Below are 25,358 nucleotides of genomic sequence, written 5' to 3' on the forward strand. Positions count from 1 at the left end.
TCGTGCCCGACTCTTTACGACCCCATGGGCTGTAGCCCACCAGGCTCCTCTATCCATGGGATTCTCCAGGCAAGAATACTGGAGTAGGGTGCCATTTCCTTCTCCAGGGGAACTTCCCGACCCAGGGATCAAACCCAGGTCTGTCGCATTGCAGGCAGATGTTTAATCTCTGAGCCACCAGGGAAGACCTGGGGAGCACTAATCATCACAAAAATGCAAATCAAAACCACAACAAGATACCACCTCACACCTGTCAGAATGGCAGTTATGCAAAATAAAACAAATAACAAGTGCTGATGAGAATGTGGAGAAAAGGGAACCCTGTGTACTGATGGTGGGAATGTGAATTGGTGCAGCCCCTATGGAAAACAGTATGGGGATTCCTCAAAAAAAAAAATTTAAAGTAGAAGTACCATATGATTAAGCAGTTCCACTCCTGGGTATTTATCCTAAGAAAGCAAAACACACACACACACTAATTAGAAAAGATATATGCACCCCTATGCTAACTGCAGTATTATTTACAATAGCCATGATATGGAAGCAACCAAAGTGCCCATCTATGGATGAATGGATAAAGAAAACATGCATATACCCACACACAATGGAATACTTCTCAGCCATAAAAAAGAAATCCTGCCATTGTGACAATGTGGATGACCTAGAGGGTATTAGGCTAAGTGAAATAAGTCAGACAGAGAAAGACAAGTACTGCATTTTATTTATGCATGCAATCTACAAAACAAATGAACAAAAAACAAGGAAAGAGAAACAGTTATAGATAGAATAAACAGGTGGGTTGTCAGAGAGGAGGGAGGTTAAGGGAGGAAAGAAATAGAGGAAGGAGATTAAGAAGTACAAACTTCCAATTGCAAAGTAAATGAGTCATTATGAAACATACAGTGTGGAGAATATAATCAACAACCATGTAATATCTGTGTGGTGGCATATTGTAAGCAGACTTAGGGTGATCAGTTTGAAATGGTAGAAGTATCAAATCAATATTGTGTAGCAAGAACTAACGTACTATTGTAGTTCAATTATACTTCTAAAACAAACTCACTTCACTCACTCATAAGAAGAGATCAGATTTGTGTTTATTAGAAGCAGGAATTGGAGGAAGGGGCAACTGGATCAAGGCAGTCAAAAAGGCACAAACTTCCAGTTATAAGATACATAAATACTATGTCTATAATGTACAATGTGATAAATATATAATTCATACTGCTGTTATTTATGAAAGTTCTGAAGAGTAAATCATGAGTTCTCTACAAGACAAAGGTATTTTTGTGCTTCTTTCATTTTTTATCTATGTGAGATGATGTTCACAAAACTTGGAAGTCCACTAAAACTTAATGTGACAATCACTTCTTAATGTATATAAATCAAATCATTATGATGTATGCCTTAAAACATACCATGTTGCATATCAACTACCTGCATGCTTCATTTGCGGCCGACTCTTTGTGACTCCATGGACTGTAGCCCACCAGGCTCCTCTGTCCATGGGATTCTCTAGGCAAGAATACTGGAGGGGGTTGCCATTTCCTTCTCCAGGGCATCTTCCTGACCCAGAGATTGAACCCACGTCTCTTCCGTCTCCTGAATTGGGAGGCGGGTTCTTTACCACTAGCACCACCTGGGAAGCCCATAATACATAATCAGAATCTCTGTTTTTACATGAAAGTTGCTCAGTCGTGTCCGACTCTTTGCGACCCCGTGGACTATAACAGTCCATGGAATTCTCCAGGCCAAAATACTAGAGTGGGTTGCCGTTCTCTTCTCCAGGGGATCTTCCCAGCCCAAGGATCAAACCCAGGTCTCCCACATTGCAGGTGGATTCTTTACCAGCAGAGCCACGCGGGAAGCCCTTATCAATTATATCTCAATAAAATTGGAAGAAATAATAAAGTATACTGGAGGATGTGTAGGCTCACGCAGATGCTCCACCATTTTGTTGTGCAAGGGTCTTGAGCACTGGCAGGTTTCGGTGTTCACAAGGGGCCGGCACCAACGGATGACTGTACTGCAACGTGTAAGATCAATATGACAACACGTGCTAGTTTGCTACAGTTCCGTCCAGCTTTGCAACCCCATGGACTGTGGCCCACCAGGCTCCTCTGTCCATGGGATTCTCCAGGCAAGAATACTGGAGTGGGTTGCCGTGCCCTCCTCCAGGGGATCTTCCCAACCCAGGGACTGAACCCAGGTCTCTTTCATCTCCTGAATTCACAGGCACGTTCTTTACCACTGCCTGGGAAGCTCACTTAAAAATAAGGCATTGACAAAATTTTGGCACTTCACCAACACAAGGATGTTTTTACCTAGAAATGCAACTCAGTATTATATTCAGTTTATTTTGGAATAGTTATCTCTACCTGACAGTCAATGCTCGAATAGCACCAAATTATTTTTTAATTAAAAATTTTTTAATTGAATTTGCATATATGAAAAAAGTAACATACTGAGAAAGTTATAAAATATAGTCTCAGGCTTATGTAAAGTCATGACTGCTTTCAACAATTACTGAACTCTTTTAAAAAAAATCTTCATAATCATGTTTGTTTGTCATAGATGAATGCCACAAGTATGACATTCTCAACACATGTAACTACTAAATGTAATGTTGCATATTAACTTATTTCCTTTAAAATTTCACTAAGCAATTCTGAGTACAAGGACATATTAAAATATCCCAGTGTTTCTCCTAAGAATTAGGTGGTCTTCTTTGATTTTTTCTTCTCTGCTTCTTCTTTTTCCTTTTCTATTTCATTTACTTGTAATTCAATTTCTTTGGCACTAAACATCTGAAAAGAAAAAATTTTTAAAAGCAAATTTCAATTATAGCAACAATTTCTAACTATAATGCCGATGAACCCAATTATATTTTATAATTTTATTTTTTATAGCTTTATATCTTATAACTTCAAGTACATGATGAAATATTTCAGAAGTAGCTTAATTATAACAATTATGGACAAAATCAGAACTCTACAACATTTCCACTATCATTGTGCTAAAATAAAAAGCCAGGAAATGCAATATTGGGTTCCATATCTTATATATGGATATAATTCTGAACACATTTGAATGCAAAGCTTATTCTATTCATGAAAAAATAACTGATTACTGAATTCCCACCCCATCCCAATGTGATTCTCATGAGGGTTTGTTTATTTTATCAGCTCCTGGACTAGCCAAAGAGGTAGGAAAATGATGATTTTCATGGTGCTTTGTTTATAACTCCCAAACTAAGTAGAGAACATAACAACGCACATATATATGTATGTCGTGGGGCTGGAGAGCTGACTCTGGACTCAGTGGTTCTGTGTCCCTGTGGTTTTGGCACAGCTGTCCCTGAGTCCTGGAAGCAGAGGTGAAAACCTGCCCCATACCATCTCCATACTCTGCTGGGCACCCTGGTTGTTTATGTGGAGCCCCACAGAGGCAGCCCCAGCCCTCGCGTCCCCACTTCTCTTATTCACTGAAACTTGCTCCTGCCTTGTCCTTGCATCCCTACCCACTGGTGTCAAAACAACAACAAAACTCCGAAAACCAAAACCCCTGCTCCACACAGCACTGATTTTAACACTATTCCCCCTTGAAATAGTTTCCTTAACACAAAAGAAAGGGTATACGTAAAATACTGCTGTAGGGCACATTCTTCATATAGTTTCCCACGCAAGTGCTTTTGTACGCTCTCAGCTAAAGACCTAGCTGGCACACAGTGTGAAGCTCTACCTAATGAACAGTCAGTCACATTTCAAATGCTCTTTACCAATGAGTTCTCTATCACAATGTTTGGAACAATTTATTGCAGTGCTCTGGACAATTTACTTTGTGGTCCAGCAGTTTTAACACACAATGGCTGACTAAAGGTGTACAACTAATAATGCTAGACTTGATATAAAGAAATATGGAAAGATGATCACAATTGGATATTAAAATGCAAGTCTTACAGAAGCTTAAGGCACTCAGAAGTGAAAAGTAGAGAAAACAGATAAAAACCAGTAGGCAATCAAGAAAAGGTGGTTTTTTAACATAATGAAGGATAACATTATGTTAGAAGCCTAGAGGGCCAACAAATTATATAAATGGCAGCTGAATGACACTGGAAGCTAATCTTGATTTCAGATCTAAAAAGACAGCAAGAGGGACTGTTGCTATATGGTGCCAGGAATGAATCTCCACAGGGAATACAGTACGCTGACCCTCTATGGGACGGACTCAGTAGGGATTCCTAATTATAAGAACATGTACTGACTGCAGTTCAGTTCAGTTTAGTTCAGTCGCTCAGTCGTGTCTGACTCTTTGCGACCCCATGAATCGCAGCACGCCAGGCCTCCCTGTCCATCACCAACTCCCGGAGTTCACTCAGACTCACATCCATCAGATCGGTGATGCCATCCAGCCATCTCATCCTCTGTCGTCCCCTTCTCCTCCTGCCCCCAATCCCTCCCAGCATCAGAGTCTTTTCCAATGAGTCAACTCTTCACATGAGGTGGCCAAAGTATTGGAGTTTCAGCTTTAGCATCATTCCTTCCAAAGAAATCCCAGGGCTGATCTCCTTCAGAATGGACTGGTTGGATCTCCTTGCAGTCCAAGGGATTCTCAAGAGTAGGGTAGCCTATACATAGATCTCAGCACCCCTAGGACTTCACAGAGGGCTAGGCAGAGATAACTGCTTGTGTAGTAAGCATGTACAGATTAGTGACAGCCCACAGAAACAAAACAAAATTCATCATAGTGTCAATGGATGCTAAGGGAGGTTTCAGGCTTGTAATAGATTCACAGGTGTCAGCAACATACTAAATTTTTTTGTCAAAAGGCCTTATACTATAGGTCTTTTTCCTCTTTGGTTAATGACTTACCTTCAAAGGTTGGTTTCTTCTTATTATAGCAAGTTCAATGTTTTTTCCACCAGACTGGACAACCTAATGTAAAACAAGTGCAAGTTTAGAATTACTCCAGGAAAGTCTGTGTTTTAATAAGCAACTGAATGAGGGGGTGGGGGGGGAATCCCATGATTTTCTGTATATGCTTTATTAGATCACTTACTTCCAGCAAAGCTCTTATTGCTAATTTGATAGCTTCATTGTCATTTGCTATGGCATCTTCTGTGTAATTCTTTTCCAGAAATTCTCGGACAGTTTTGGCACTTCGACCTATTGCATTTGCCTTGAAAGACAGAAGATAATTATTAATACCACTGCAATATGAATGAATTTATGGTTACTAAGTAAAGTTTAGGGGTTCGGAGTTTATTCCACTATTACTTAGCATAATTACTAAGTGAAAATTGTAGTTCGAAGATTTAGGGAACATTTCAACAGCTCATTTGATTTACTACATGAATAATCTGAGATAATGGCATGACTTATTTTCAGATACACCAATGCCTTGTCCTGGCCAGTGCTTTCTATTCCGTTAACGGTTCCCAAGTCCTTAGTAGTCAAAAAAGATTGAAAGAGTTGAAACTCGAAAAGATGTAAAGAGGAAAGGATATACAACTGCAATATGATGCAAAAAGAAAAATAAAAGGGCATCAGTGTGAAGAAGAAAAGTGTTTCTTTGAACAGGACTGTGCATCATTTTATCTCCTCTGACTGTAAGCAAGAAGGGCTGCTTCTGTTCCATTCCCCATTTTTCTTTGTTCTTCAGAAATTTTCAGCAGATGAAAGGAAGTGGCAAAACCATCTCCCTGGCTGCATGACTACAGGTAATATATAGCCTGTTCTTTCCATTCAGTGTAACTATCCAGATGAGTACTAGTGATGATAACAACAGTAATTTTTATTAACAGAACACTTAATGTGCCAGGCACTATGTTAAGCATTTTAAACAGATTATCTCATCTTAACCATCACAAAAACAATTAAAAAGATACTATTACTAACTTTAATTCATGAAGGAAGAAATGAAGGGTTGAAAAGGTTAAAAGAGCCGACAATTTGGACTGGATGACTTTGCTGTGGTGGGGGCGCTATTCTGTGCATTGCAGGATGTTTCACAGTCTCCATCCACTAGTTCAGTTCAGTCGCTCAGTCATGTCCAACTCTTTGCAACCCTATGGACTGCAGCACACTGGGCTTCCCTGTCCATCACCAACACCTGGAGCTTGCTCAAACTCATGTCCGTTGAGTTGGTGATGCTATCCAACCATCTCATCCTCTGTTGTCCCCTTCTTCTCCTTCCTTCAGTCTTTCCCAGCATCAGGGTCTTTTCCAGTGAGTCAGTTCTTAGCATCAGGTGGCGCAAGTATTAGAGCTTCAGCTCCAGCGTCAGTCCTTCCAATGAATATTCAGGACTGATTTCCTTGAGGATTGACTGGTTTGATCTCCTTGCAGTCCAAGGGACTCTCCAGAGTCTTCAACACCACAGTTCAGAAGAATCATTTCTTCGGCGCTCAGCTTTCTATTCACTAGATGCCAGTTGTATCCCCTACCTCAGTGATGACAACCAAATGTGCCTTGAGATATTGTCATATGTCCCTATGCTGGGACAGAATCACCCCTATTTGTGAACTGCTGGCTTAGGTAATCTTGCCCAAGATCATATAGTGGGTAAGCAGAAGAAATGAGCTTTGAAACCAAGTAGACCAAACCATCAATCTGAGCTTTGAGCTCTATACAACTGTGCTGCCACATGCCCTTCTGCTGTGATGGCTCCAGAGAGTGAAAAGAACCAGCAGAAAGGCCCATCCTTTCACTGAAGGGGTCTGGCTGCAAATAGGGAATGTCCCAGTTCTAACTGGTATGTACTATGGTTACTGAAAAGAGATTGCAAAGGAGATTTTTAGGAAGTGAGTATGAAAACATACCTTTTGTACTACATGAACATATAGTTCTGCAGGAAATCAGTCCTGAATATTCATTCAAAAGACTGATGCTAAAGCTGAAACTCTAATACTTTGGCCACAAAATGCGAAGAACTGACTCTGATGCTGGGCAAGATTGAAAGCGGGAGGAGTAGGGGACAAAAGAGGATGAGATGGTTGGATGGCATCACCGACTCAATGGACATGAGTTTGATTAAACTCTGGGAGTTGGTGATGGACAGGGAGGCCTGGTGTGCAGCAGTCCATGCGGTCACAAAGAGTCGGACACGACTGAGCAACTGAACTGAACTTCGCAGAACTTTTACCATACCTTTATATTTCAGGAGATTAAAATAAATAGCTATGAAATTTTAAATCGGAGTTTGTGGCCTTGAAATTTCATTAAGATCAAAGAGAAACCCTTCGGCCTGGTGTGACTTCGGAGTTTATTAGCTTGAAGTTTGCTTTGGTCAGCTAACTGGCTGCTTCCTGGAGAGGAAGTACATAAAGTAGTGGTTTATCCAGAAATCTCACTGAGCCTTTAAAAGTCACCTTGTAAATGCCTGGTGACTTTCCTGTCCACTGCTTCCAATAGCTGATGTCAAAATTCTTTACCCCCTAACCTATTTGACTGGTTTCCTAAAATCTAGCTGCTTCTTACCACACTTATAACTCCACCCTCCCTCCAAACCCCATTACCCACTTGAGCTCATTTCAACAGACTCTTGATGGTTTTGCAATGTTTTTCCTGCCTGCCTGTCCAGATTAATGATGATTTTCTGTGGCAAAGAATATTAGCTGCCAACCCCAGTATTCATTCTTCCTCTGTGACAGAACTCCAGGCAATGTGCCTGCTGAAAAATGTCATGTCCTACCCTCTGTTACCAAAAGGAATATACAAGTGGAAGTAACTGGATGAACCTTCTAGGAATCTCTGCTGCCTATAATGCAGACATGTTGGCTGGAGGTCTAGTAACTACCTCGGGAGCATGAGAAAAGACTAAGATAATAAAAGAGACAAACACCAGTAACTGCCTACTTCAACCTTCTCATTATGCAGGAAAGATAAATCCTTACGTGTTAAGGATCATCACGTCCCTGTGGTTAGGAGCTGAGAACAGTAATTCACAAATAGACCTCTGAGTGGATCCTGGGATGTGCTGCCCTACTCCCCCTCAGAAATGAAAGCCTTATTCCTCCAGCTGCTGGCAGTGCTAACGGCACATGGCCTTCACCTCTTAACTTTCTTTGAGAGGTGCCTTTGTTAGCAAGAGCTATCTCGCTTAAGGTCTTGTACTGTCCAGAGGTGGACAAATCCAACGACTGACTGATGAAGAGCTATTAATGCCCAGATCCCCCATCCCAACTTGAAACAACTCTGAAGAGCTATCCCTGCCCCAGGGCTTCCCACAGGGTGATGAGGCCTTTACGGAGATTCCACTGCAGCCCCACTTTTCCCTCAGCCTCATCTGTTCCCTTCAACAAATGCTGGTCCCCAAAGCACTTACTAAAAATGATGGTTAAATGGCCTTTAATGATGGTTAAATGGTATTTTCCAAAGAATACCAGTGTGGAGAGAGGATCTATGATAAAAGGGTTCCAAATTAAAGTAATCTTGGGGACTACTTAAACTGTTTCTAGAATATTTACAATGCCTTTTAGAACATGCAGAACTTAAGAAAATTTATTAAATTTCTTTAGAAAAACATCTCCCCACATTAATTAGCCTTAAACAGCTTAACTTACATATATTAACATCCAAAGAAATACACTTTGAGAAACACTGTTCTGAAGTATACAACATACTAACTTTGTTCCTGTTTAAAGTATTACCAACACAGCAAAAAACTTGGCCTTATAAGCTTATCACCATCACTCTATCCAGGCTGTTCTTGCCAAGGTCACCAATGACCTGCATGTTGCCAAATTCAATCATAGCACAGCGGTTTTCTTATTTGATTTATCAGTGGTGCTGACTTGGCTGATCAACTCTTCTTGGAATCCTGTTTTCACTCGGGATCCAGGATATTACTCTCTGGGTTCTCCTCCTTTACAGAGTAGGCTGGATCTATCCCTACCTTTCACTGGCCAACACCCCTGATCTAAATCTGATTTCACTTATTATTAAGAGTCCCCTAAATCATGGCTCAGTAGGTAAGGAATCCACCTGCAATGTAGGAGGCGCAGGTAGACGCAAGTTTGATCCCTGGGTAGGAAAGATTTCCCTGGAGGAGGGCATGGCAACAACCCACTCCAGTATTCTTGCCTGGAGAATCCCATGGACAGAGGAGCCTGGTGGGCTACAGTCCATGGGGTCGCACAGAGCTGGACAGGACTGAAGTGACTGAGCATGCATGCAACTTGCTTGCCTGCTTCCACCCTACAATCTATTCTCAATGAGAGATACTTTTGAAATATAAATCAGATCATGTTACTCTAAAGTGCAAAAATCTCTACTATCTATTTCACATGTCCTCTAACCATACCTTGTAAGACTACAACCTAGCACTGCAAAGTGTTGTCATTACACAGTGATGACACAGCCGTTCTCAGCAGTCCACGGTACCATCTTACCAGGATGTGTGGTGTACTAGGTCAGAGTAAGAAACAACAAAACACAGAAACAAACAAAAAAGAAAACAGAGAAACTTGACCTTATGTTTAACAAAGTGCCAGAGGGCACACCGCTAAATAAAAATAAAACCACAAGAATTTATTCCACATTGAAAGGCTGGATATCAGAATGTATATACTATAGAGAGAATCATCTGGCTTGAGGCAAGTAGCATGAAGTAGAGGATAGAACCCTGCACTAAGAAGCAGGAGACCCTGAGTTCTAATTCCAGTCTTGCTATTAGCTAGTGGTGAAAACTTAAAAAGTCACTTAACTCCTGAGAATTACTTCAAACGTCTAGAATAAAAAAGTTTCCAAGATTTTTTGTTATAGATGATTTTTTTAAGTTGCATAATGCTTCCTTCAACCAAAATCTTATAAGAAAGTGCAATACATAGAATCAGTGAAATGAGGATGACACGGTGTACATGTGTGCGCGCATGCTCACGCTATTTACACCCTCCCACCTCCACCACCTGGCCTTACAACACCACAGCAAAGCAGTTTCAGACCCAGATGATAAACAAACTTGCCAACAATTACGCAATCTCCATTATTTTCCTAACTGACTTTGAAATAAAAATGCTTCTCAGCAGTTGTTGTTCAGCCGCTAAGTTGTGTCCAACTCTTTGCGACCTGGACTGCAGCATGCCAGGCCTCCCTGTTCTTCACTATCTCCCAGAGTTTGCTCAAACTCATGTCCACTGAGCCGGTGATGCTATCCAACAAGTATAACCCTCAAATTCTAAAAGACATGAACAAATTCCTGACTCACCTTCCAAGCATGATAAGTACCAGAGGGATCAGTCTGGTATAATCTTGGGATACCATCATCATCAAAACCTACAATCAAGGCAGATATACCAAAAGGCCTTCGTCCATTGCTCTGAGTATATTTCTGAAAAATAAAATGTTTTCTTGACTACTCTCTGTATGAGGCCAAAGAAAGGACAACACTATTACTTAACAAATAACAATTTCTAATATAAAGTATTCCTGATAAAATTATCTTTTATTAATTTCTATTTTGTATAACTTCAAGATCCTCTTGCTGAACTTTTCTGTAGTAACCTCAATCCATGATGAAAATTTTAAAAAGTAAATACTGACAGTCTTGTAAAATGAAATCATAAGTTTCTTATGTATGGTCTCAAATTTGTTTTCCTGTTGCCTTATGTAAGTTTGGTAGCATAACTAGACTGTAACCATTTTCCTATTGCAGAGAACTGTGCTTGTCAGGTCATTTCGGTTCTCAACAAAGTTGATTTCAGTGAGCTGTGCGAAGCACGGCCTTAGTTTCATTGCGAGGGACACTGTTGTTATTATCAAGTATTCTTACTTGATACTATTATTATCAAGTATATTCTGTTCAGTATGCTCTTATCTCTACATAAAAATCCAACTAAGACATTTCTTTCAGTCTCAAAACAAGAAACTTCTGTTGAAGAAAAAGCATGTTTTTTCCTGACAATGGGGCACTGGAAACCAGTTTTATCTTTTTACTTTGGTGCTAGGAACTTTCTAAATTTGTGTCCTAGGGAGTGATTCTGAGACTGGCATCCACAGAAGTTGTGCAGAGAGGCAGCCATGGTAGAAAACTCAGGACCACATTTGTAGGCAACTGTATGAAGTCTGGCCTGTATTTAGACTAGCTTTCTTCTTGGACTTGTCTACATAATTTTTTTAAAAATTTTAATGTTATTATATATATATTTACAAGCCACTTTAAATTTGGGGTTTTTTTGTTTGATTTTTCTTCAGCCATGCCATACAACTTGTGGGATCTTAGCTCAAAATACCTGCACCCCCAAGCAGTGGAAGCCTGAGTTGTAATCACTGGATTGCCAGGGAATTTCCAAAGCCACTTTAGATTTAGTTGCAACATAAACTCTGAAAGAATAGGGTTTGTCTTTTTTCTCTGTTATTCTCTAATGTTCCTAGTTCACACGTAGGTATGAAGTAGATGTTTTGTAAACATACCTTAAAGGAAAGAAACTTTTACTTTGTTTGCTTAAGCAACCACTTTGTTTTGTTTTGGCCATGCCGAGAGGCATGTGAGATCTTAGTTCCCCCACCAGGGATCGAAGCTGCATCCCCAGTGTGAAGAAGAAACACGTGCACAAGGGTAAAATCATTTAAAAGAACAAAAGTTGTACATGAGGATAACTTCTGTTCCAGAGCCTCAGGCTTCTCGGTAGCAACGCCACTGTTACAGATTCACAATGCGTGTCTCTATAAATGTTCCATGCATAATAGTTTTTATATTTCCAAAAGAAAACCTAAAAACCTTAACTGGGAACCTTGTGTACACAATCTTCTCTACCTTGGCTTTTGGTGAGTACCTTTTAACTTGGGAAAATCAAAGCAATGAAGAAAGAAAAACAGAACAATATAAAATGTTGAACTTTGTTGAAACGAATTAAATTCTAAAAAAAAAAAAAAATAGGGCCATTTCTTGTAAGTATGAAATTTAAAAATGTAGTATCTAGAATATATAGAACCTATAAAAAAATCTCTATGTAAAAACAAATAGTAAAATTCATCCCAGGAAATATTCTAAATTCTTTAAGTGTACTATATATATTGCAACTCAACAAACATTGTAATGTTAATTTTATAAATAAGGAAATTGAGGCAAAACAGGCTAAATGATTTGCCCAGGGCATTAACTAGGAAGTAGCAAAGCCAGGACTTAAACCCCACATTTCTCGCTCCTGGGAGCAAATTCTTAACTGCCAGAGTGCCTGTCAAAAGAAAAGACAGTTTACACTAGGAGAAATGAAAACAGCAAACAAACATGTGGGGAAAAAATTGACCTCACTACTAATTATAAAATACAAATTAAAACAACTATTACAATGCTATGCTATACTTATTTGCAAAATAAAAGAAAAATGAAAAACCCAATGCTGATGATTCTTTAGGGAAATATTTAGGTACTGCTAGTTGTACGATAAAAATTTGTTCAATCTTTTTAGAAAGCAATTTAGCTACATATAACAAGAGTCTTAAAACTAATTACAACCTTTAATCTAGGAATCCCAGACTGAAAATTAATTTAACAATATAACTCAAAAAAGAAAAAACTGTGACCAAGATAGAATAATGTTATTAAAGTAGCAGATTGAAAGAGAAAGGCAGAAAGAGGGAGTGAGGGAGGGAAGGAGAAAAGGAAAGAAGAACCTGGAGCAACCTAAATCATCAGGAGACGGCAATTAGAAACAGTACTATATAGTTAGGATGGTGAGTGTAAGAACTATGCTGCTGTGGATAAATAGCAAAGAAAATGATAATAAATGAAGCAATATTTGTATGCATCATGATTATACTAAAGGTCAAATCATGTATCTACACATGGATTCAGAAGACATAATTTCTAAACCTGATCAGTTGTGTTTAGCTTTGTAGATGAAAGAATCAGGTATTTCTGTGGAAAACTTTAAAAATGGTGTCTTACTGCTACATCTCTGAACTACAGAAATCTCCTTAAAAGGTCACTCTTTTTTTTTTTTTAATATTTAATTCTCAGAATTGATACTGATTGAGATTTCTAGTGATCAAATCAATCCACTCCACTGGAATAAGAATCTGAATATGAAATGAGAAATAATAAGGAATTTAGTACATTTTAACAGACTGAATGGTTGGAGTGACTAGTATTCCCATGATAGGATCCATCATGGTGGAAAAAAGAACACTTGAAATCTGTTGGAATACTGGCTTACCTGCTTTAAGGTTGCTATGAAGCGAGTTATATATTCTACAGTGACTGGGTCCTCAACTGTAAGCTTATGACTCTGACATTCCACACGAGCTTTGTTTATTACTACTCTTGCATCAGCAGTCAGGCCTATAAAAACAGTCAAAGAATAATGAAGTCTTCCTCATTAAAAGTGTTTTGGCCACCATGCTATTTTTCCTGTAACATTCTTTGTTTTTTCCAATATATGTTCATAATAAAGAATTTATGAAGTAGAGTATCACTCATCCTAAGTTGCTTTGTTTCCTTCATTTGATCCATTGTTACTTACTTTTTAAAGAAAATTGTTTTAAATAATATTTAAACAGGAAGGTTAAGTAACCTATTTCCCAAAGATCAGGATGGTTTAATTTACAGTAGCTGGTTTGATTATTAGGTTTTATTAAATTAAAAAAAAAACTCTGTAGTCAAATTTTAAAAGCTTTTTTGAGACAGTATCAGTGGCAGATTTGTTCAAAAGCTGACCATCTATCCTGATTCCAGAACCAAGCTACTTATTACCTAAACATAATCTAAGTTGGATTTCTTCTTATGAAAACAACGAAACTTCATTATCAAACACGAACTCAATCTGCTTTCAACATGACCGTGACATGCTGCTTGTCAGCTTTTTGTCTAAGATTAGGGGTTTGAAAATGAAGAACATTAAAACAGAAAAAGAAGGGCATTTGCTGGCAGTCGAATGGCGAGGACTCTGGCATGTCCATTGCTGAGGGCCTGGGTTCGACTCCTGGTCAGGAACTAGGATACCACAAGGTTAGAGCCAAAAACCAAGAAAGAAGGAAAGAAAAAACTTCATCTTGCCTTTATCGCATCAAAACATCATGTGATGAATTCTTAACACTTCTAAGAGGAGATAGAAGATGTTTCTATCAAAATGACCAAAAACTTAAATGGATTCAAATGATTACAAACATTTCTATTGAAGACTTTATGGCATTTGACCTTTTCATCACCATTTACTTTCTTTCTCCACTCTCTTAATATCATATTGCTCAAAAAACTCATTCACAAAATCTCTGAAACAGCCGTTTCTCACATAACCAATCAGTCTTCGGCAGTCACAAACTCTTGTTTCCCTTCCACACCATTTCAAAATGTGTTTCTATAAACCTGGAAGAATGGTTAGTTCCTGAAGATAGTTAACAGTAACCAACAAAGCAGCAGCTGTCAGAACATGCCACTGTTGAGAACCACTCTAACACTCAGGAGTAGGGTATGAATTATAATCAGACACTCAGTTAAAGAGAAAAATTGATTCTTTTCTCTTTGCAAAGGTTATCTGAGAGAAAGAAATGGTGATAGATTGACTTAGCTTACCCTATAGGCTAAAAGCTTCACTCCATTTAAAAATATGATAGGAGATGTTGAAGTACAGTATTTCTTTACATTGTAAATATTGATATGATCCAAAACTATAGAAAAATAAAAGTATCATATGTAGAAAACTCATTGTCAGAAATCTTGGTTTATAGAGTTGTGACTTTCCCAAAAAATATAAGACATACTATTTATGTTTAATGAGAAATGGAGTGTAGTATATTTATGAAGTATGTATATTATGTAATAGCTACCGTGGGGCCAGCTGTGTTACATCAACATACTCTGCATCATTACTGTAGGCCCACAAGTACCTGCAAAAGCCATGCAGACATGGTCATCAAGGGCACAAATCTTCCTCACAGTTCTTTCATCTTGAAGCTTGGCAACGGATTTTTTTTCGACCCCGAGCACAACTATATTGGTACCTCGAATTCCAACCTGTTGAGTCATTATAAAAAAGAATGAGCTGGCCATTTTAACGCCTATAATCAAATTATTCTAACAAATGACTTACAGGAAAAGGCTTTTCTTTAAACCTTCAGTATAAAAGAGAAAAACAGACGTCTAAGAAAAATAAAGACACACAAGTATAGGCTTACAGAAAGTCTATTTCCTAAACTCAAAGCAAATAGGTATAAACTAGAAGAACACACCACCAGTGCTGAAACTACACGACTGTCCTAATCTCAGACACCTAAGGGAGTACTATCTAAAAACAGGACAATGTTCACCCAAATGAAAGAAGATGCTGGGAACACATGACCATTTCTTGTAAAATGGGCAGTACCAGTACTGGTGGTAGTAGAAGCAGTCTAGAAGGTCAAGTAGATAAAATCCTGAAAGCCCTTTCATACGTCTCACAGGAGGGATAAGGATTAGGGCCCAGAGCAGACAATTTGGCAGCTTTTTATAAAACAGGCAATTAACATACAATCTAGTAATTGTACACTTGGGAGATTTTATCAGAGAAATAAAAGCATGTTGACACAAAAGCCTGCTATGAATGTACCTTTATTCATAAAAACTCCAAACTGGAAACAAATGTTCTCCAATACATGAAGAGTTAATTAAACACTATGGTACATGCATACCATGGAACACTACTTGCAATAAAACAGATACATGCAACAACTTGGATGAAACTCAAGGGAAGAAAGCAAATCCCCAAAGTTTCATACCGTATGATGCCATTTCAATAACGTTTTGAAGTTACAAAATTTTACACATGAAGGACAGATGAATGCTGCCAGGGATTAGGGCCATCGATAGGTCAGTTTGGCAGGGAAGGTAAATAAAGAGTTGGGTGTGGTTAAATAAGAGCAACATATGGAATTGTGGAGCTGGAAATGGTTAGTATCTTGACTGTGGATACAGACAGGAATGTACACAGGCAAATGAGTCCAAGGCAAATTGGAGAATTTGGAATAAAATATCAACATCGATATCCTGGTTGTGACACTGTACCAGTTTACAAAATGTTAGTATTGGCAGAAAATGCAGAAAGTATACTAGGAACCCCTATGTTTTATTTCTTCCAACTGCATGTGAATCTACAATGATCTCAGTAGAAATTACATTTAAAATTACTCCACTGGAGACAGGAAAAAGTCAGGAAAGATTAAACAGACTGGAAAAATGTTGATAATTACTGGTGCTGCGTAATGGGTATACAGAAGTTAATTATACTGTTCCCTCTATGTCTTTGTAAATGTAAAATATTCCATAATAAAAAGTTTAAAATAAATCAAATAAAGCCAAAAACAAATAAACTTCAGCTTTCTCTCCAGGGTTTTTCTCACCAACATCTGAAGTGAGTGAAGTCGCTCAGTTGTGTCCGACTCTTTGCAATTCCATGAACTGGGGCCTACCAGGCTCCTCCATCCATGGGATTTTCAGGCAAGAATACTGGAGTGGGTTGCCATTTCCTTCTCCAGGAGATCTTTCCAACCCAGGGATCGAACCCAGGTCTCCTGCGTTGTAGGCAGACACTTTACCGTCTCAGCCACCAGGGAAGTCCGTTGTGGCTTCCCTTATGGGCTTCCCTAGTGGCTTAGCTGGTAAAGAATCCGCCTGCAATGAGGGAGACCTGGGTTTGACCCCTGGTTTGGGAAGATCCCCTGGAGAAGGAAAAGGCTACCCACTCCAGTATTCTGGCCTGGAGAATTCCATGGATTGTATAGTTCATGGGATTGCAAAGTCAGACAAAACTGAGCAACTTTCACCAACATTTGAACACATGGCTAAATCTCTCTTATTTTAAACAAAATATTAAAGACCACTTTATTTCAATTCTGCCTCTCTCTCTTAACCCTTTCAAGGCCAAATACTGTCACAACTCTTAGTTTGTACAGCAACCTGCTTTCTACCCCACTCCTCCCAGTGTTTAGCCAAGGTGGACTACTCATAGGTCATTAAGGTCCCTTATGGCTTTAGTCTATCCTCTACACAGTCTGTAGTCTATATTTTGTTTTCTTGAGTGAAGAAGGGTACTTAAGAAAACTCATTTGCTTGACCTTCAACATAGGTTTTAAGCTGAGGAGAGAAAGGATACACTTTAAAATTAGTATTTCCGAGCCTAGATCAGTCTCTTGATTTCCAAACATGTATATTCAGCTGTAGGTCAGAAATCTGGACAATTTAGCTAAGTTCAGTCTCTCACAAGGCTGCAACCAAGCTGTCACCCAAGGCTGCACTCATCTCCTGGCTCATGGGGGAGAATCTTTACAAGCTTACTCACAAGGTTGTTAACAAGATTCAGTTCCTTGTGGATTGCTGGACTAAGGACCTCAGTTCCACACTGGGTTTTGCTCCATATCGGGTTTTTAACAAAAACGTTTCCCTCAGTTCCTTGCTATACAGAACCCTCCATACGACAAATCACAACATGCCAACTGGGCTTCACCAGGGTAAGCAAGCAAGAGGCTGAAGTAAGTCACCATCTGAAACCCAACATGTGAAGTGACGTTCCATCACCTTTCCCATCCCATTCCTTAGAAGCCACCCACTAGGTTCAGCTCACATACAGGGAGAAGGTTACTTGAAGGAATGAACACCAGAAGCTGGGGATCATTAAAGGCCATTTTGGAGGCTGCTTACTACAGATCCTACAAGCATGTCAATTACTGCTTCAGATTGCCTTAAAAAAAAAAAAAAAAAAAGCAGTGCCATATACCAAGAGACTAAATCCAGAAACAGAGGCACCTTCTCTGACTCCTCCCTCTTCAATACCTTTTCTCCTTCCTCAACCCCCCAAACCATCCAAATAATCATCCAACATATCAACAATACCATGGAATTTTCTCCAGAATCTGCCGTGTGTCCCTTTTTGCCCCAACCCTAGTAACACCTTCTATCGTCTTTCATCTGGGCTACTCCCATAGACTCCTATGAGGTTTCCCCACTTCCTTGATTTCATCTAATCCACTGACCATGATGCAGTCTGAGAAATCTTTGAAAAATAAAAATATGAAGAAAAAAAGAAAAGAAAATCGGAATGTTGCACTCCCCCACTTAAAACTTGTATTAGTAGGGAACATTTCTCACTAGGCAAACCAAGATAACACAGAAGTAAACTTGGGACAAAAGGATCTAGGGACTGTAATATTTACTTCTGTATTATCAGCTTTCTGCTCTCTTAATGCAGACATGCTTTATCTGTTCAGGGAAAAAAAAATGGGAACCCTGGACTCATATCCCAATAGTTCTCCCAGAGGAAAAAAGCTACCAGTATCTCTAGCTAGAAAAGTCCTGCTCTATGGACTTATACTGGCTAGATTTCTGTCCCTTGCTTATTGCAGGAGGACAGAAACTACGAATGACATTTCTTGGGTCATGTGAGTACCTCTTTGGTGGGACAAATGGAGTCTGTTATTAGAAAGGCAGAACAATAATAGCCACATCAAAACCCTTCAAGCCTTCTTATTCCCTTAAAAGCATTCCACAGTCTGGCTCCTGTTTCTGGCTTCACCTCTTCCCATTTTTCCATTGCTTCAGCAATCCTGAATGTCTTTCAGTTTGTGAACCACAGTTGTATTTTCCTACTTGGTCTTGTCATGTTAGTTCTTTTTGTCTATAATACTCTCTTTCCCCTTCCACTTTTTCATCTGGCTAACTTCATCTTTCAGGTGTCTACATAAATATTACATACTTCCTCATGGGGACCATGGACCTAGGACCTAATACCTAGAGTTCCCACAATGCCTCATAATCTCCCATTATAATACTTAGACAGGCCTTGTTAGGACTATAGACTCACCGTTATCCAACATCCCTGCTAGACAGCAAGCTCTCTGAGGCCAAAGACTGAGTCTCTTTTGTCCACTGTGAAACCAGTGGCCCTCGCACCACATCTGGCAGGTGTAAGTGTTAAACAAAAATGTCTTTAAATAGTAAATGGAAGTGCTGGAAGAACTACAGACAAAATTGAAGGATAAAGAGAAAACAAAGGGATAGTAAAGAAGAATAACTACCATTTACTAAGTACTTGCTGTGAACCAGACACTGCAAGATGGTGAACACATATTATTGCCTCAATTCAATTCTCAAATCAACTCTATGAAGCAGGCACTATTTTGATGCCTATTTTACTATTTAAAAAACTGAAGCTTAGAGAAGTTAATTGCTTTATATGACACATATCTAGCTTCCACATTTAAGATGTTGACATAATTAATATACCAACATTTATGGAATAAATCACATGGTGCAACACAAAGCACAAAGGCTTTGGAAGCAGAGAAACTAAAGTGAGGGTATGGACTCTGACTTTCTGGCTGGGTACCCTTACCAAGTTATGGAAGCTTCTGAATCACAGCTCCCACATACATTAAAAAGGGGATTAAACACTGTTCTTAATGGTGGCTCAGTGGTAAAGAATCTACCTGCCAACACAGAAGATGCAGGAGATGCAGGTTCCATCCCTGGGTTGGGAAGACCCCCCTAGAGTAGGAAATGGCAACCCATTCCAGTATTCTTGCTTGAAAAATTCCATGGACAGAGGAGGCTGGCAGGTTACAGTCCATGGGGTAGCAAAGAGTTGGACGTGACTGATCAATTGAGCATGCGGTATAAGACAATGTACACAACATATGTGGGGGAAAATGAGTATTACTTAAAATGGTAGTTTACTTCTTTCTCAGCTCCTCCACTGTATATCCTGCAGTAGAAACACAAAAGGCATTACACCATTTAAATTCTCGAAAGTGAAAGTTGCTCAGTTGTGTCCGACTCTGCGACTCCACGGACTATACAATCCATGGAATTCTCCAGGCCAGAATACTGTTGTGGGTAGCCTTTTCTTTCTCCAGGGGGTCTTCCCAACCCAGGGATTGAATCCAGGTCTCCCACATTGCAGGCGGATTCTTTACCAGCTGAGCCACAAGGGAAGCCCAAGCATACTGGAGTGGGTAGTCTATCTTTTCTCCAGCAGATCTTCCCAACCCAGGAATCAAACCAGAGTCTCCTGCATTGCAGGTGGATTCTTTACCAAGGTCTTACTATCCAGTTGAAGTGAGAAGACTATTAAGAGTATCTGACATTAAAGAGAGTATGAGGCCAAATGTTCTGTGCTTAGGCGCTCAGTTGTGTCTGACTCTTTACGACCCCACGGACTATAGCCCACTAGGTTCATCTGTTCATGGGGATTCTCCAGGCAAGAAAACTGGAGTGGGTTGCCATGCCCTCCTCCAGGGAATCTTCCCATCCCAGGGGTTGAAACCAGGTCTCCCACACTGCAGGAAAATTCTTCACCAACTGAGCCACCAGGGAAGCCCATGAGGCCAAATAATAAATACTATACACTGTTCTGTAGTACAGATGATAAATTCAGAGAACCAAGAGATCCATGATGACTGGAGTGGATCAGAGATGGCTCCACAAAGGAGAGAAATATGCAGAGATTCTTAGAGAATAAGATGGAGAGTGACAGAGGTGTTTTCTGCTCTCCCCATCTACAAGGGCAGAAGCATATATTGGTAAAACCACAAAGCTGCACCCTTAATTAAAGTGGATCATGGAAGACTTTGATGGCCAGACTGTGGATCTGGGGTTTGATAAAGTAGGAAATATGGAGCCAATAACAGTTTGGGGTCAGAGAAAGGACAGAATGAAGAACGATAATAAATCCTATCATTTCCATGGGAATACTGTGAGGGGTTCATTTTTTTTTCTTTCCTAAAAAGAAAGGTATTACCTCTCTAAAATGTTATTCAAACATATTTTTCATTTATATAAAAAGGGAACTAAGGAAAAAGAAAACAGGCCTCTTGCCTCACTTCATTCTGTAAGATAATCATCAAGAAGAAAGCAGAACCCAGGGTCTCTAGTTGCAGCCCATATAACTTTTGTATTACTAAATAATATCACATCTTCATATTGGTCAAAACTGGCCAACCTTGGCTTATTTAAAACTCATCATATCAACTGTCATTTACAGACAGAATCTTCTGTGACATATCTTAATAAAAAGCGCCATTATAAACTTTACCCCCACGTGACAGGTCATAGCACCCTAAAGGAAACACAACGAATAACTCCATACAAAGATGCAAATTATAATCCAGAATCCTGAGACAAAACTGTCTCCTCCTTGCAATGTATCTTTAAAAATGCCCACTATAGGTATTTTTATATCCTTACCCTTTTACAGCTCATTACAAAGGAACTATCAATCAGTTCTATAGCATTCTTAAAACATTTTAAATAGCCAATGCGGTTTCTTATTACACCTCAGTCTTCTCCCATTACTCCCTTTATTTTAGGCTCTAAAACTGGGGCATTATTTTCTAACCATATGCTTCACGCCATGCTGGGGATTATATAACTTCTTGTTTTTATCAAAATGGTACCCCTTTGGTTTAAGCTACATCAGACTTTTCTTAAATTTACAATTCTAAAAGAATTACTTACAAAACAGAAGTAAAACTAGAGGGCCCAATTAAATAGAAAAATACTTTTAAAATGATAAGATTCCTTCTAGTGTTATTTTTTTTACCACTTCACATTTGATAGATTTATAATAAAAGTGAATTATTTCCTTCCATAACTAGGTTGGTATGGAAAGCGAGAGAAAATATAGACATTGCTAGACTTAGAAATGCACTGTGTATTCTCATAGCTGGTGTCTCCTTTTCCAAGATACACAACAAACATGCTCATGAAATTCGAAAGATTTTAAAACATCAAATCCTCCTGAACCCAATGGCTAGGATTTGGAAGATTTGGGGTAACAGATTTTTGGTCACCAGGCCATTTTTGTCCTTTTTAGTTTTTATAAATCACTAAGATTATTAAACGTAATTAAACCTTGGCAGGAGTACTACTGCTACCCTGAGTATTTGAAAGTTTTTCAGAAATGTGGATATATCAATTTAAAGGAGGGTATACTCCAAAATCACTGCAGATGGTGACTGCAGCCATGAAATTAAAAGACACTTACTCCTTGGAAGGAAAGTTATGACCAACCTAGATAGCATATTCAAAAGCAGAGACATTACTTTGCCAACAAAGGTCCGTCTAGTCAAGGCTATGGTTTTTCCTGTGATCATGTATGGATGTGAGAGTTGGACTGTGAAGAAGGCTGAGCACTGAAGAATTGATGCTTTTGAACTGTGGTGTTGGAGAAGACTCTTGAGAGTCCCTTGAACTGCAGGGAGATTCAACCAGTCCATTCTGAAAGAGATCAGCCCTGGGATTTCTTTGGAAGGAATGATGCTAAAGCTGAAACTCCAGTACTTTGGCCACCTCATGCGAAGAGTTGACTCATTGGAAAAGACTCTGATGCTGGGAGGGATTGGGGGCAGGAGGAGAAGGGGACGACAGAGGATGAGATGGCTGGATGGCATCATTGACTCGATCGACATGAGTCAGTGAACTCCGGGAGTTGGTGATGGACAGGGAGGCCTGGCATGCTGCGATTCATGGGGTCGCAAAGAGTCGGACATGACTGAGCAATTGATCTGATCTGATCTGATACTCTCCTTTGTAACAACCAAACCAAAAGTGGGAAATGGCCAAAGAGTGGAGATTCTTGGGGGCTTAAAAATCTCTAGATGGCCGCTAAATACGTAGGAGTAAATTTTTGAACAAACATTTTTAACAGGTGAAAATGTTTGAGTAGGTTAGCCATTTCAACGGTTTTTCTCCACAAGATTTAATTTCACATCGATTTAGGCCACATTTCATTGACAGACATATTCAATTTTTGATTTTTACTGTAATTGTTACTTTTCCACGTGTCTGCCAAATCCTGAGGAAGTGGGTAGTGTGCGTTCAGGTAGGATGCTACAGGCTGAAAGAAGTCTTTTCTTTCCTAACTGTCAGACACAGCATTAATCTCTCTTCCACAAGACAGACAGGCACCGAAGGAGAAATATGGTATGACATCCCTTATATGTGGAATCTAAAAAGAAATGATACAAATGAACTTACAGAACAGAAAGATACAGACTTAGAGAACGAATTAATGTTTGGCGGGGAAAGGAAAGGATAGTTAGGGAGTTTGGGAAGGTCACTGTACACACTGCTATTTGCAAAACGGATAACCAACAAGGACCTGTTATACACCACATGGAACTCAATGTTATGTGTCAGCCTCCATGGATGGTGGGGGCGGGGGCGGTTTAGGTGAGAGAGGATGCATGTATACGCATGACTGAGTCCCTCTGCTGTCCACCTGAAGATACCACAACATTGTTAATCCGCTATACCTCAATACAAAATAAAAAGCTTGAAGTTTGGGGGGGAAAAAAGTCTCTTCTACAGTCAAGGCTACAAAACATTCCCCCCCACCCCCATCCCAGCCCCGCTTCGCCCCGGGTACATGTCTATGGCGACTGTTAATGGCAGTTGCAACAACGGAAACCTAAGAAATCTACCAACTTTTAACTCCGCTGTTTCCAACCCTAGTTTCAGAAACAACACCTCCCTTGATACAGAAAGGAGGCAATTTTCACACGTAGGGGACTCTTTTCCGGTCCCCCCATATCCAGCGATGGGCTGGGACGGTGGAGTAAACAAGGCCTGACACAAGGCAGGGGCCGATGGCTAAGAAAAGTTGCTCTCTCACCGCGGTGGAGCCTTTCTTTACTGCTTCCTGGGCATATTCCACTTGAAATAGGTGTCCATCCGGGGAGAAGACAGTGATCGCCCGGTCATACCGAGACGCCATCGCACACCACTACCCCTATTCCGGCTGAGCCCCCCACACACACTATCACAGCCGAGGAGCGGCAGGGCCTGCGGCCACGTGCTATCCGGAAGTGCTTACGTGCTCCTCAAGACGCCGCCGGAAGTGTTTGCAACCGCGGGTGAGACGTGCTAAGTGCGAATCGACTGTGATCCTGTTCCAGTGCTACCCTTAGTTCCTGGTTCCTGAGTCCCGGTTTTCCCACTCTGGTATTGCTCCAGGATGGGGTTGTGAAAACTACCTCAAAGAGTAGGGCTTAATAGTGAGAATAGGTCTTTCTCAAGTGGTGCATTGGTAAAGAATCCTCTTGCCAATGCAGAAGACACAGATTACACGGGTTCAATTCCTGGGTTGGGAAGATTTCCCTGGAGAAGGAAATGGCAACCCACTCCAGTTTTCTTGCCTGGGAAATCCCATGGACAGAGGGGCATGGTGGACTATAGTCCATGGGGTTGCAAAGAGTCAGACATGACTGACCACACACACACACACACACACACGTACATACACATACACACAGACACACACCCAGAATTTAGAAGATTAGGTATTTTTATTTTCCACAAACCTGTTAGAGAACCAGTGGTAATTAATTTTCAATCTCTTCTGTTTGGTTTCATATTCTAGAATTTCCTTCTCTCTCTTCCCCTTATTCCCTTGTTATATTATACAGTATGTAACTTTTTTTAAGACAATTATAGATTCACAGGAAGTTACAATGATAAAAGAGAGTGGGCTCTTGTACTCTTCATCTAGTTTGCCCAATATGTTACATCATACTAACGATAGTACAATATCAGAACCAGGAAATTGACATTGGTATAAAATAGTTACATAGCTCTGACTGAAAGACATTTGAAAGTGTTACAGTGTGTTATAGCATACATTTAATAAATATAGCATTCAAATGTTGACAAGGATTAATCGACACATTCAGGGATTCATATTGACATTGCAACCAACAGGGTGGCTTTGGGCAAGTATATTTCTCATCATTAAAATAGTCTTTTAGTGATGGTGAAAAATAGTTTTCTGATCTGTAAAACAAGGATAACAATAGTTATTTCATAAGGTTGTTGTGAAGAGAAAATGAAATAATGTGTTACTGCCTGTAGAGCAGTGCCTAACACAGATAGTTCAGTTCAGTCGCTCAGTTGTGTCCGACTCTTGGCCACCCCATGGAATGCAGCACGCTGGGCTTCCCTGTCCATCACCAACTCCCAGAGCTTGCTCAAACTCACGTCCATCAAGTCGGTGTTGCCATCCAACCATCTCATCCTCTGTCCTCACCTTCTCCTCCCGCCTTCAGTCTTTCCCAGCATCAGGGGCTTTTCCAGTGAGACAGTTCTTCACATCACGTGGTCAAAGTATTGGAGTTTGAGCTTCAGCATCAGTCCTTCCAGTGAATATTCAGGACTGATTTCCTTTAGGATGGACTGGTTGGATCTCCTTGTAGTCCAAGGGACTTTCAAGTCTTCTTCAACACCATAGTTCAAAAGCAGCAGTTCTTTGGCACTCAGCTTTCTTTATAGTCCAACTCTCACGTCCATACATGACTACTGGAAAAACTATAGCTTTGACTAGACGGAATTTGTTGGCAGAGTAATCTATCTGCTTTTTAATATGCTATCTAGGTTGGTCATAACTTTCTTTCCAAGGA

The 25,358-nt window shown here is 39.9% G+C and overlaps 1 protein-coding gene across 1 annotated transcript; it reads right to left on the minus strand.

The window, feature by feature from the left end:
• Positions 1 to 1,079: 1,079 nt before the first annotated feature.
• Positions 1,080 to 23,782, minus strand: PSMA8 (proteasome 20S subunit alpha 8). Its single transcript, XM_061399706.1, has 7 exons — positions 23,579 to 23,782; positions 14,826 to 14,952; positions 13,157 to 13,281; positions 10,207 to 10,329; positions 5,059 to 5,178; positions 4,872 to 4,934; positions 1,080 to 2,807 (listed from the first exon to the last, which is right to left on the minus strand). Exons 1-7 carry the CDS (start codon positions 23,678 to 23,680, stop codon positions 2,715 to 2,717), a joined length of 753 nt encoding a protein of 250 aa, XP_061255690.1. The 5' UTR covers positions 23,681 to 23,782; the 3' UTR covers positions 1,080 to 2,714.
• Positions 23,783 to 25,358: the final 1,576 nt, after the last annotated feature.

This window comes from Bos javanicus, chromosome 24 (genome assembly GCF_032452875.1).
Source record: "Bos javanicus breed banteng chromosome 24, ARS-OSU_banteng_1.0, whole genome shotgun sequence".
In the NCBI taxonomy this organism is placed as follows: Eukaryota; Metazoa; Chordata; class Mammalia; order Artiodactyla; family Bovidae; genus Bos; species Bos javanicus.

Excerpts from the sequence above, each read along its gene's own strand:
- PSMA8 (XM_061399706.1), bottom strand. The coding sequence starts at position 23,680 with ATGGCGTCTCGGTATGACCGGGCGATCACTGTCTTCTCCCCGGATGGA. Across the intron at positions 14,953-23,578 it reads TAAAGAAAGGCTCCACCGCG|GTTGGAATTCGAGGTACCAA; the intron begins GTGAGAGAGCAA and ends ATGACTCAACAG. Across the intron at positions 10,330-13,156 it reads TCATAGCAACCTTAAAGCAG|AAATATACTCAGAGCAATGG; the intron begins GTAAGCCAGTAT and ends TTTATTTTTCAG.